This window comes from Mycteria americana, chromosome 2, assembly GCF_035582795.1.
Source record: "Mycteria americana isolate JAX WOST 10 ecotype Jacksonville Zoo and Gardens chromosome 2, USCA_MyAme_1.0, whole genome shotgun sequence".
In the NCBI taxonomy this organism is placed as follows: domain Eukaryota; kingdom Metazoa; phylum Chordata; class Aves; order Ciconiiformes; family Ciconiidae; genus Mycteria; species Mycteria americana.
In genome coordinates, this window is record NC_134366.1 from 54,793,692 (window position 1) to 54,807,407 (window position 13,716).

The following is a 13,716-nucleotide window of genomic DNA, read 5'->3' on the forward strand; positions in this document are numbered from 1 at the left end:
TTGTCTGTAATAAATGCTATCTGAACAAGAGAAAAATAATTAGCTCTTATCCACATGCACTACTAATTTCTTCCCAGTGGATGAAACAAGTATACCAGGCCATATCTTAATGAAGAAGTTATCTTTAAATACTTTTGGAACATGTACTCAACACCATACCAGGCAGAAAATACACAGCTTGATTTTCATTTACACAAAAGCCAATTTATAATGTTAAGGAAGCCTTGCAAGGCTTAAAGCAGATGTCTGCACCCACTTAAAGCTTTCTTTCCACACCAGAGTTGTGTAACTGGATAGTCGTTCAGGACTTGCTGTTGCTGAACCAGGTAAGTGTGCCACACCTAACACCTTACTCAGGGCAAAAAACTATATGTAGATTGCACATTTGCATAACGATGCATGTATTTTCTTTTGTGGCAATAATTTTCATATGTTTGCAGACCTTCGAGTCTCAGAAAGCATGATGAGTGAACTATAAAGAGACCTTGTGATTTATTCTCTTGCAGTGGTCTCAACATTTTGCCCTCTTTTCCTTCCACTGTTTGCGTAGATCTAAATTGTAATTAATACAGAAGCCATCCAAACACAAAAACACAACCTACTAGTGTAAAGTGTGACTGTTGAATTAAGTTGAAATTGGCTAAAGAGTAAAGAATCGTTTGGTATAGTTAGATGATTTCATATATGCATATACAGAGACTTATTTCTGTAGGTAACTGAGTAAAAATCATGACTGTAAGGACTTATCTTCATATTTAATCTTCATGATTTTGGATTCTATATTCAAGTGGACACAATGAGAGAAATGGATTCATCCCCTGAAAGGGACAAATACAGTCTCTGCTGGAGGATTAGAATGTCTCAGCTGGACTCCCTAGTGAGATGGGAATAAATCTCCTTCTAATGGAAATGCTGAAGTCCAGAGCATGTGTTTGCCATAGCCCTGCCATCTCTGAGAAATAAAGACACATGCTTGACAGGTTGTGGAGGTTGAATTCCTTCTTGTTCTTCCAAGCCATATTTGGGGAGCTCTTCAGAAACAGGAGGAAAGAAGATTCCAATTCCATTAGTGCTAATATTACAGGGACTGTAAGACAAGGATAAGGCATCTTTGCAGAGTAAAGTAGAGAGAGGACAGAAATCTGGCAGTATTTACTGAGGTAAAGCTTATAACAGGAGAAACTTGAAGATGCAGTTGCAGGCTTTCTTCTTGTAAGGTATTCGTTGGTATGAACTCCTTTGCATTCTTCAGCTTTCCTTTCCTCCAAGAAAAGGGGTACAGTGTTTCTCCTTTTTTCAGATGATAATGGTGACAATGAGGAAGAAGGACGAGAAGCATGCTCTCCATGAGACCTTTGGGATCTATTTGTGGAAGCCTTGAGGTGGAAGAGACCTCCACAGTCAGTTTAAGAGAAGAAGGCAGCAAAAATCCACCACACAAGAGACAGACAGACCCACTCTTGAATGCGGGCAATAGAGTGGATATCATTCCATGAAAAAGCAATATTTATTGCATCCTGGGGTAGAGAATGTAAGTACAAGGAGGCCTTCTCAATCACTTGAATTACATGAAAGAATTTAATTATGACTGAACTTTTCTGCACTGCTTCAGAAATGTGAGACCTCAGGGCTTCTGACCTACCATAAGCGTCAGGTCAGGAGATCCAAGTTCTAGGACCAAGTTTATCTCCAGCATTTAGGTATTTCCTTTCTACCCATAGCACTCCTCTGAAAACATATGAAACACTGAAAATAGCAGAATCTTCATTGGAGTTAGGTCTCTCTTGCACTTGCACATTTAAGGTTATTTTCCAATATAACTTTTCCCCCATCTTTCCTTGTCTTCTCACTTTTCATTTTCTTCCTCACTTATTGCCTGCTCCTTTCCAGTCTTATTCCACATACACAGTCCCTATTCTCAATGCTACTAATCAACTGTTGTCACAGCTCCCTTCCTTCCTTGTTATTACCTCATTTTAGATCATCCACTGTACTTACAAAGCAGATCTGTGGCAGACCCATTAGTGAAACTCGCGTGTTTCTTTAAGACCCAAGCTAGTTTTCAACTGCAAACTCTGTTTCCTCTTTCTTCTCCTGCTCCCCCACCTCAAAACAAAAGCCCAAGCAACCATTACAGGTTTGGTCCTGCTCTTCTGCTTCTGGAGTTCTTTTCTTTCTCTTCTTTTTTTTTCAGGTGTTGGCAAAATTTGAAGGTGCTGCCATGTATTTCATTGTAGAAGACTGATAATCTCTGAGTTACATAGAACCGTCATGATAAACAACCATGGAATGGCAGCTCAGGGTAAAAGTAGCATTTTCCTTGGTATATTAGGAGCTGGGTGGTCTCTAGCTCACAGCTCGGTCAGGGGATACTTGGGATGAAATTTTTTTCATAAAGACTCATTGAGGGATTAGCCGGTATAATATAATAAAACATAGGGCAGGAAGGGATCTTCAGAGATCATCTCCTTGGCTCAAGCCAACATCAGTTTATAATTAAACCACCTCTGAAAGATGTTTATCTTATTGGCTTTTAAGAGCCTCCAACAATAGAGATTCCACAGGCCCTTTAAAGAGTCCAATGCTTAACTATTCTTTCCTTAGAAATTGGCCCTAATGTCTAACCTGACCCAGCCTGTAATTTTAGCCCTTCACTCCTTATCCAGTGCTTCTGTCTCTTCTTGTAGCAAACTTTTGCCTATTTGAAAACTGGTATCGCATTGCCTCTGATTACTCTTCTCCAGGCTATTTTTCACATCTTCCTTGTGTAGACTTCAAGGGGGTTTTCTGCTGTGTGTATGTGTTTGGTGGAGGGGGAAATCTACTTTGCAACTACCATGGCTGATGTAAAATGACAGGAAGGGATAAAGGAGATTAGGAAAAATCCCCATCCTTCAGTGGGTCCGCATCTTTCCTGAAGTGCAGTGCTCACTATCGGACACATTCCTTTAACTGAGATCTCACCAGTACTAACTGGAGTCAATAGATGACTTCATGAGTGAGATACGAAACTCCTTTTCACATACTACAGCGTAACATTTTGTTTTTCCACAGCTGTGCAACGCTGCTGACTGATTTCATGAAGAAATCAGTAAGATTTCTTAGTAAGAGATAGATTTTTTTTAATCAGTTTACAGTAAAGACAGTCGTAATTTATTTTGCATTCTTTCCTCTGCAACTTTTCTAACAATGCTGGCAATAATGACAGCTGAAATGTGGAGGTTCCACACTGCTTGCAAAATGCACTTCTGCATATGCATACAGCATGTAAATGTGAAGTTACTTTAAACCTGGTACAGGTAGTTTGTGAGTTGTTGGTGGGCAATGAAGCTCTTTCTGTTTGAAAAGTAGGTAGAATTTTTCTAGGTATTGCCTCAGCAGATGGGAAAAAGGAAATCTTTCTAAAGAGAAAACATATTTTAAAGCTTTATCACCTTTTTGTGATAGTCATTCTGCATTTCTCTGCTCCCCTGTGTGATTCCAACAGTGTCTTCTTGCACCCAAAACCAGCACTAACATTCACCCCATCCAGCATACTCTTCTGCTCTTTGGCATCCTTTTCTCCTTCCATTAAGTGGTAATTTTAAAAGCATCCTTCCTGTGAAGTATTTCCTCAGAGAAACCCAGGATTACAAGTGGGCCACAGTTTCCTTGCAGTGCAGCCCTGGGGCTCATTCTGGAGCCTCAGCTCTACTCAGTATCAGTGAAATTATCTGTGACTTTATGATGTGGCAGTTGCATGGAAAAAAAGGCTAGATAAAGACAAGTACGTCTGCTACATTTGAAATATGCCTTCCATGCTCAGCAGTATTGTTTGATTTTTTTTTTTAGTATTTTATAGATATTTTTTATACATACATGCATGCAAACACACACACTTTTATATTTATGAGTACATGTACACTTGAAAGTGCATTGTTTAGTGAACTCTCCTCATTTTGCTATCAGACTAACATGAGAAAATGAATGCTGTACTATATTCAGGCTTCAGTCCATCCTCAATATATACATTGATATATATCATCAATGTAATCTCTCAGGAAGGAAAATCCTCTGAACTCCTACGTGTCATGCCATGGGGAATCATGCCACAAGATCCCCTACCAGGAAACAAGTTGTAGCACCTTGAGGAGCTGGAGTGGTTGCACCTGCCTTGTGAAACAATAAGCCAGCTGCTCTTCTCTGAGCATAATGAGTTGTTCTGTCAAGCTAAAAAAATTTCAGAATATGAGACAAACGGTACATTTTAAAAAGATGTGTTCCCCCCCCCGCCCCATAAGCCCTTCAGTGCTACCTGCTGCATGCTTCTTAAGAAGTGGGCCAGGCTAGGGGTTTTTGTTGGCTCTAGATGCTTCTTTTGATTTGAATTCTCTTTGCTAAAATCAAAAGCAAGTAGGGTTTTTCTGATGGTAGGGATAAGGTGGGCAGAGTAGCCCATGTCTTGCGTGAAGGTAAAGGGGGCTCTGGGGTGAGAGAGGGAGTGTTGCAAGGGGTCTGTGGTTACTTGTGAGAGATGGGTTGGTGGGAGGGCAGGGATGATCCCAGGCTCACTTGCAGGACAGTCTGTGGCGCTCCAGGGGTCACTCACAGGGGAGCGAAACCACCTACAGTACCCCACACCGCTCATGAAGAGAGAGGGTGAAGGCAAACACAAGCAGGAGAGGAGTTTGTAAAGAACCCCTCCATATGTAATAGGTGATTTGTATCTGCAGAGTCAGAATGATCACCAGGAGCAAAACAAATCTGTGGCAGATGTATTTACAATCTGTACTTGAAACACAGGCCTGGTTGTTCTCACTTTGCATGTATGTCAGAGCGCTTCCTTATGTGGAATTACTCAAGATTCACAAGTCAGGTGTGATTCAGGCTCTGCATAGATCAGTGGTTTAATTCAAATTAACAGCAACTCTGACAAAGCAGCCTTATAGTCAGCAAGAAATTACCCTGCCCTGGCCAACCTGTTTTCTGTCCAAACAACCCAGATTGGCCTGCTAGTCTAGACGAAAGTGTACCTTGAAACAGAAATGAATGTGTTAATTGGGGGGTGGGTGGGGAATTGCTCTTTTTAGCGAGTGTATAAAGACTTGGCATATTGGTTTTTTTAAACCAAGATGATGCAGAAGTAAAGAGGATGCCTTAGACAGTAGAGGGCACTGTGACCTCAAAAATAAGCTCCAAATGGGGCCATAGTTGTACCTATTTGTCAGCACAGCTGATGGGACACAGGCAAACGCGTTATTCCAGCTGAAAGGGAGCACTATTTGTTTCATAGTAGTTCAAGAGACTAGAGTCGTGATGTGAAAAAGTAAGGGGGGCCAGACTGATAGGCAGTGTAAAGCCATGATGCCTACAAACGAACTATATTTCCACATGGAAAATTGAAAGAAAGGGATGAATTCCATCAAATTGTTTGACACTGTGGCACACCTTAATGTTTTGGGAACACAGCCTTTAAAGCCTGATTCGGGTGCTATTATTAGAAAGGTTTCAGAATGTATAATGAAAGCACACAAATGGTCAGGATCATGATTTGAGACAGATTATCAAAAAGTTAAAAAAGTGAAGGAGATGAGGAAGCCATAAACTGCTGCTGTTAGTGACCGACAAGGACTCCATATGAGATTTTCAAAATTTTTCTGTGTAAAATTTATATTACATTTTTAGTTTTGTGTGGGTATAAATTAAAGGGTTTATAGACTCAGCATCATATTTTCCTCCTCTTGATAAGGTCTCTGACAAACAGACCAGATTTACCAAGAAAGGATGCACTGCAGCCCTTGAAGTGACCATGTTAGTCACTTCAGTTTGTCACAAAGAATTCACCTTTTCTCAGTCATACACAGGAAGCAAACATTTCCAAGTCATGGCTTTGTTTGTCAATTTGAGGGGTGTTTGATCTCTAGGATCACCTTGCCTTTGGTCCGGTCTGCCATTTTGCTTAGTTTGCTAAAGTTACTTTCTATCCATGTCTGTGGTAATTAATCTGCCTCTTCTCTACCTTCATCAACCAGGGCAGTAAAGGCTATACCGAAATCCCCACTGAAATGAATATCAGGGTAAGCAAAGGGTGAAACAGAAATAAACTTTCTAACATCTGAACAGGCAAACTTAGACCCTGCTGCTCTTCCTGTTACAGCTGTCTGTAAGTATTTCGCAGTGGTCCACAAGCTTCTCTCACTCTCTTGCCAAAGTAGATTTGCCAGTAAATCTCCAGCAGTGCAGGTTTACTGACTTTGACATGGCAACATATTTCAAGAGCCCTACTGTTACTCACATCTGGCTGCTCTGCCAGTTGTTAACTGAAAAGCTATTCTGTGAGTGCTTCCAGATCATTGCTTTTCTCATGTTTCTGTTCTAAGTCCATTGCTGGCCTTCCCCTATTTCCACCATAAATAGCGTTCACATTCTTAATCTGGCATAGAGGGCATCTGCCAAGAAATATAGTAATAGCTCAGCTCATGTTCATATGATCCTGTTCTGTTGTTGTCACTTAGCTCCTGCTTGTTGCTGCAAGCTGTTTCCTCCGTCATCCCTGATGCATCTTTTGGCAGCAGCTACTTAGAGACACACCAGATAAACACTGACTCTGCAAAAAATTAAGCAAAACCATGGTGGCTAGTAAATCAGGTTAGGGTAAACTGGATCCATCACTTCTGCTTGTAATAGTGAGTTCTGTGGTCCTCAGATATCTTGCTCTATAATTTGCTCCTCCAAATAGAAGCATAACGAGATGCAGTTGCTGTGGCTGTGAATCATGGTGTCTATGCCAAATTAGCATGACTACTCGCTGTGGCCAAATGCCACGCAGTGAGAACGTGGAGCGTACAGCAAGAGATCTTCATTTTGAAAGCTGTAAGGAGATTATATCGTGCAGAGGAGTTAAAAGTCCTCAGAAAGGTGAAGAATTACAGCAACATTCCAGGCCCCAGTTGGGAGGAGATGATCACACTCCATGTTATAAGAAGGGGCACTGGCAAATCTCCCAAATCAGCTGCTCAACAGAGCAAGTGGACGGCTGTGCTGCTTTGATCGTTCTGTCTGCAGCAAGGAAGGAAGGGTTATGTTAACATAACTGGAGATATGTTAGACCTAGGTTCCCAGTGTAGCTTAAATTTTTTTCCTGATATTCATAGTATTTCTTGTTCCTTTTTTTTTCAGAGCTGCAGGGAAGCATTTAAGGTAGCATGAAAGTGGTACTGGAAACTGAAAGCCAAGAAATCAGAAAAAGTCTGGTGGAGAGTAATTGGGTTTTCTGAGTCACTAATGTTCTTCAGTGTTATTCTGGCAGCAGGCAGTTTGGGACTTACAATCATTTTTACAGAAATGAAGGCGGTAATTTCTGTGTCAAAGAAAGAAGGGTCTTCAGGACCTCTCATTCTAAAACTGTGATATTTTTGTTGCCAGGGTAGGCAAGCTGGGTAAATTGTTCTAATTTGTTTCTAGTCAAAATAAGCTTTTGCTTGTATGAGAAGTTAGCCAGACAGACATAGATGTTCCAGTTCTATATAGTTTTTTATATATATATAGTCAAAATGCAACTGCAGTTTTAAAAGTGAGAGAAGATAGATGTGAACAGAGATGTGCAAGCAGAGATCAGATTGCTGTATTACTAACTCACCATGAGCATATTTTTCCCTCTTCAATATACAGGCAATGCATGTTTAAAGGAGTTAACCCAAGGGGGGATATTTGTATCCTGCAGAAAGAGAATTGGCCCCACAAAGCTGTTAAATAGGACGAGGTACACACTATAACTTGTTTGGCACTACATACTGTTGTTTTTTCCTGGCAGATACAAACTCCACATGCAAACTCCAAGGGCAATCCTGTTTCTTTACTGCCTTAAGAGAGTCCTTAGCCTTCTGCACTTCTATTCAGCATGGTCTTCACAAGAAGAGATTCCTACTATTTCTGTTCTCATAAAATTCTTTCCTTAGGTAAGAATTTGTCCACTCTGTCACTGAAGCTCAAGTAGGATTAATAATGACTTAAGTCAAATATGGCCATATGGTATGGAGCTCAAAATGCTCTAATTGCCTGATTAGTTACCTGAGGCTCTGAGCTCCACATTGCTGCAGCTAAGTTGCTGTCAGCACTCAAATGGCTAGTTTAATGCTAGGTTGAGTACATCTAACCAGGCAGCAGCCACACAATTGTTTGCTGAAGAGACATACTTTCCAGATTATGCCTTCACTGCATGTTAACCTTGGATTAAATAAACCAAGGAAAGGGAGCCTGCAGTTCCCTAACTTGCTATGATGCAGTCCTGCTATTATTAAGTCTGCTGCTGAATGTGTGAAAGTGTGGGGGATGAACACGAACTTCACAGAAGCAAAGCCCTGTGGTAGGTGGCAATGGCAGCCTTGCCACAAAATCTGCAGAATATGCTCTGAGGCAGTGCCATTGGAACAAAGCAGAGCAGTACAAGAAACATTATTATAGATATAAAAAGGGAATTCTCTACGGGCACTCTTATTCAGATCACCTTGGGAGAGAGGAGGGGTTGGTATTGGTAATAAACTGCGAAGTGAAGGTCTCACTTGAGGCAAGAGGAAGACTGAGAGAACTGGTGGCAAGAAACAGTACAGAAGATGAGAATGAGTGGAGGGAAAGCGAGCAAGCTTTGGACTGTTTGGTGACGCAGTGTGCATGTCCAGTGTCCTGAGGAATGAATACTGCTAGAGAATGTATAGGAACTGCCAAGGCAATGCATTTTACTTGCAGGGCCTGATACCTGAGGACTGTGAGTTATCTCCATTGACAGTGTGTCACAACCACCATCCAACTCAGCATCCTGAGGCTGCTGATATCTGGCAGAGTGATTTGGAAACACGAAGAGACAGCCCAGTGATCATGGAAAATGTGTGGTCAGAAAGGGAAGACCTAGCAGAAACAAGAATGTTGTGTTCCAGGATGTGCTTTGTCCTGGGACAGCAGAAATCTGTGGAGCAACATCTTATGGATTTTGCTGTCCCAGGACAAAATTAGTCAGGATAAGCTGATCAAGATAATGTCTCCCCTATGGCCTAGTATATACCCTTCAGCACCCTCAAGAGTTGAGAGAAATCAAATTTAATTTCAGTGTTATCACATTCCTACCCCCCCTTTTTGTTATAAACAGCAAGGTATGTGCTAGCTTACTGGGATCACTCCTTTTGCTGTGATATGTAGGATTAGTAATGAGCTACTCTGCATGAAACATGATGTTGGAAATAAACATAGCACTTCTGAAAAAATATGCAACTCCTGTGATGATATAAACCCAAGGTTTATTTCTTACTACTTGTGTCTTACAGAGTGAAGCAAGTGTCATTTTATTTTTAGAGGTGTAGTGCTCTACTGCAGCTCTTTTGAAGTAGCGTTGACGGTTGTCTTTAGCAATGTATAGTTGCTGAATATGGGCACCTTTACGTTTAAGAATGTGATGTTCTGTCTTTGCATTCTTATAATAACTTTTAAAATCTTTAGAGTTGTTTAGTTTAGTAGTACGTGCCTTTGTAATCAGGTTCTGTGGGTGGTACCTTTCGAAATAAATTGCCTGAAGAGTTTTAATAAAAGAAAACAGCCTGAAGGTAATTGATTTGCTGCAGGCTGGAGCAGGCCCAGTTAATCTCAATGGTCGAGCCATCCCACAGCAATCATTTGAACCTTAATATTCTCAACCCTTCAAGTTCGTAAGTGTTCCATGACTCTATTGATTTTGGCAAAAATTGAAAATAGGTTTCAGGAGTTAAAAATCAGCAGAACATATCATATTACTCTTTTTCTATGCCAGTTAACATGCAAAACTCCTTAACTGTCTGGAGCCTGTACATTTCAATCACTCAGCCAGCAACAATAGACTCCTTTGGTTACTAAATTTATGACAAGGCTGCAAAATTAAAATCAAATATGAAAAAGAGCAGATTGTGGAACTTTTTCTCTTGGGAAGCAGGTGGGAAAATAGTATGGAGTCTTCAAACATTCAAATAGTGTTCCTTTCATGCTTTCATTTATATTTAGTATATAATAAGCACAGATAAATGTTTCTTGAAATACTAAACTGCTACAGGTAATTCACGTTGGAAGAAGTGCTCAGGAGACTGGCTGTTTTATATAACTGTACAAGCTGGTCAAATGAAAAATACTGTTTCTTCCTTGCTCATTTTTTGAGATCAGTGTAACACATGCCCTTTGCAATTATCTCCCCAAAACAGCTGGGGGTAGAAGGATGATTTTCCCTCAAGCAAAGAAATGTGGAGCCAACAGTACTTGTGGATACACAGGCCCTCTGTTAGTCCCACAGACTTGTTTTATCCGACTGTACCAGCTTGTATCTTTACACCCTTATTGTGGTATCAACCTTCCTACTACCACAAAGACACCAAAGGCTGTCCTCTTCTCATGCGTTCGTTACCTCGGTAGCTGAATCCAGACCAAAATTACCTGCCTGTGCTAACAATATGCCGACTATATATTTATTAAACATATTTTTTAAAATACTATCTTAGTACGGTATTTGCTGCATAAGGCTCAAACCTTGCATTTCACAGGATAGGATTCATAAAAATAATTAGGAAAAGAGATTAAAATAAAGGAATGAAGTTGTAAACATTTTAGAAAGCCACACGCCTGTTATATCAGAGGAAATGGGCGGAAAGGCCAGGAAAAATAAGTAAAGACTTGAGTGGAAAGATGATGCCAAGAAAACTCCAACATGTAGAAAACTTGGGAGCAGAAACATACAGAGAGAAATGAAGAGTGAGCAGGGTCAAAGAAAAGCCTGAAGACAGCAATGAAGAGCACCTGGGAGGCAAGGAATATGTACAGTCAAGAAAGAACTTCCAGGGGAAAAAAATAACAAGGGGACAGAGAGGAAATAGTAAAATGGATCCGTTTGGAGAGGCTGCAGTTAATAAAGAAGTTATACTCTGCTATATTTAATCAACATTATCAAAAAGTGGTAATTAAATTAATATACCCCTATCAGATGAGTCACTGTCTGACCACTGTTGTGTGCCGAGCAAAAAAGCATGTGCAGGAGGAAGAAAGATAGTTTTGCTGTAGCTGGGACTTGCTTGGCGGTTGTGTTGTATATTCACAAGCCTTAAAAGAACAGCGATTCCAGCTGTTAGCGTAGGAGCCGCGGTGATTGCTGCTGTGAGGCGCTGACGGTGACTGCTCTAGAAAGTCCTGAAAGGACATTTCAGGTCTCCAGGGTCCGTGTTACGCAGGACCTCTGTGTAACGGGACCTTTTAACCTCTGAACCCAGAGAAACGTTTTGGCTGGAGTTGCATGTAGCTTGTGGCCTTGCCTCACTGGGAGCCCGGGGCCGCAGGCAGCACTGCCTGTGGCCGAGGCCATGCGGGTGTTGCCACATCGCTGGCACACAGTAAGGCAAACCCACGTTTAAACTCCAAAACAAGGAGGAGGAGGAGGAGGAGGAAGAGGTGTTTTCTGTGGCTGGGAAGTCCCTGGGACACCTTCTGGCAGTTAAAATTTTGGGAATTGGAGGGGGCGGGGGACGGGACGACACTCCAGAGATCTCCTGTCTTTCTGGGGTGGGCTTGATTTAACTTAAGGCGATGCTTACAAAGCTAAACGGCTTAGGAACGGGCAAGGGAAAGGCAACGGAGAGAAACCCCGGAGGAGGGGACACAAGGAGAGGAAATAGGACACGATGGCAGCGCAGGGGCACGGGCAGCCCCGCCCGCACGGGGTCCGGCGGGAAAACCGCGGCCGCCCCTCAGCGGGGAGGTGAGCGGGAAGGGCCCCGCTCCCGCTCCCGCCGCCTCTGAGGGAGGTGAGCGGGAAGGGCCCCGCTCCCGCCGCCGCTGAGGGAGGGCCCTGCGGAAGGCCGCGGGAGCTCCGCGCGCGGGGCAGGCAGCACGTGCGGCGGGGCGGGGGAGGGAGCAACGGCTCCCCGTCGCCGCGCGGCCGCTGGCCTCCGGGGCGGCGCGTGCGTGAGCGGCGGGGCGGAGCGGGGGAGGGGGGCGCTGGGAGCCGTTACCCGCCCCGCCGGGGAGCGCCGCCCCCGCCCCCACGTGGCCAACCGGGCGGAGCAGGCGGCGGCGGCAGCGGCGGCGCAGCCCGGCGGAGTAGTGACCGGCCGCCCCCTCGCCCCGTTACTACGAGCCCGCCCGCTCCGTCTCCGCCCCGTGGCCTCCGGGCCCTGCCCGGGGGTGGGGGAACCTCCTCGCTGAGGACCGCCCCCCTCGCCTCTCCTCTCCTCTCCTCCCCTCCTCTCCCCTCCCCTCCGGCGCGGCACCCCGGCCCCGGCGGGGACTATGCGGAGATGGTCGTCCCGGCCCGAGGCAGGAACAAAGAGTCACCGCCGCTCAAGCCCGGGCAACAGCAGCACCAGTCGCCGGGCGCTAGTCCCAGGAGCGGCCGCGGGCGCCCTCCGCACTCGCCCGGCAGGCAGGTTCCCGGCGGGGCCCGCGCCATGCGGAAGGGAGGCGGCGGCCGGCGGGGAGCCAGGAGCGACCCTCAGAGACCCTGCAGGGAGGGGCCCGCGGCTGAGGGGGAGCGGGACGTGCTGGGCCGCGGCCCCCTGAGGCTCCTGCGCGTCTGCAGAGACCGGCTCCGAGGTGAGGTGGGGGGTGAGGGGAGGGAGCCGCCCCCCTCCCCCAAATCCTGCCCTCTCCGCGCTCCTTCTGCCCCCGCTCGGCTGGGGGGCCAGCCCTTCCGCCCGGGGGAAGTGGGATGGGGCTCGGTCTCGCCTCCCTCCCCCCTTTCCGGGTGTCGGTAGACTTGCCCGGCACGGGCAGCGGCACGGCGCGAAAGCTCCCCTCGCACGGGGTGGCTTTGCACTACCGCCTGAGGAAGGGAAGCGCCGGGACGTCCTTCCTCGGGAAGGCGACCGGGGGCGGGGGGGAGCGGAGCGAGGCGCCGTGGCCAGGAAGCGGGCACCCCTGTGGCCTCACGGCGTCTGCCCGCGGGGGGGAGGCGGGAGGGTTGTGCCTGGCGCTGCCCGGGGCAGCGGCTGACGGCCGGTTGCTTTCCCGCTCTCCCCGTGCCCGTCCTTCAGCCTCTCACAACGGGAGGAGGTTAAAAAAAAAAAATGCTGACGGGACCCACACTAGTATCGGCGAGAATCGTGGGCGAGGGGAAGGAAAAGGGTTTTTTATCACTTTAGCATCCTTTGGGGGAGAAATGGGACTATGTGCTCTTTGTATAACTAACTCTTGTTAAAACTGTCCCTCTAATCCTTGTTGACTAGCTCTGCTTATAGTGTTGGTATGACCAGCGTATTTCTTGATAACACTTCGTTGAAAGGATGGAGGGTTGCTTGTTCTTTTAAAGTCTGACTTTCTGTTTGAGCGAATTTGTCAATAACATGTCTATGAACAAATCCTCTTTTGACAAGTTATTTTGTAAAAGTTATTTCTGCAATTAAAAACCTGATTTGTCTAGTCGCCTTAATATATTGTCTATCTGTGATGTTTAATGCTTTTATGTGTAGTTACCAACTTGCTGTCTGAAATGTCTTTCAGCAGTTTTGAAGTCAAGATTGTTACAGAAAACTAATGCTGCAGAGTTCGAACAGATTTCCTTTTACAGAGGCTGTTCTTAATTGATGCTTAAAATACTTGTTTCCTTTTGACAGTATTTGTTGATGACAGAAAGGCCTTCGTCATAAAAGCTGATAGCAAGATATGGCTCACTTTCCTTCTGGGTAAGTAGAAGGAATACGTCGGCGGAAACTACTGTTCTTTTTACCTTTCTTTCTCTGG

The 13,716-nt window shown here is 44.8% G+C and overlaps 1 protein-coding gene across 1 annotated transcript in view; it reads left to right on the top strand.

Annotated features, from left to right (window-relative positions):
• Positions 1 to 11,811: 11,811 nt before the first annotated feature.
• Positions 11,812 to 13,716, top strand: part of DPY19L1 (dpy-19 like C-mannosyltransferase 1) — a 51,027-nt gene continuing 49,122 nt past the window's right edge. Inside the window, exons 1-2 of the mRNA XM_075493485.1 lie at positions 11,812 to 12,570; positions 13,590 to 13,658. Coding sequence (XP_075349600.1) covers positions 12,276 to 12,570; positions 13,590 to 13,658 — 364 coding nt within the window. The 5' untranslated portion in view covers positions 11,812 to 12,275. The remainder of the gene's footprint in view (positions 12,571 to 13,589; positions 13,659 to 13,716) is intronic.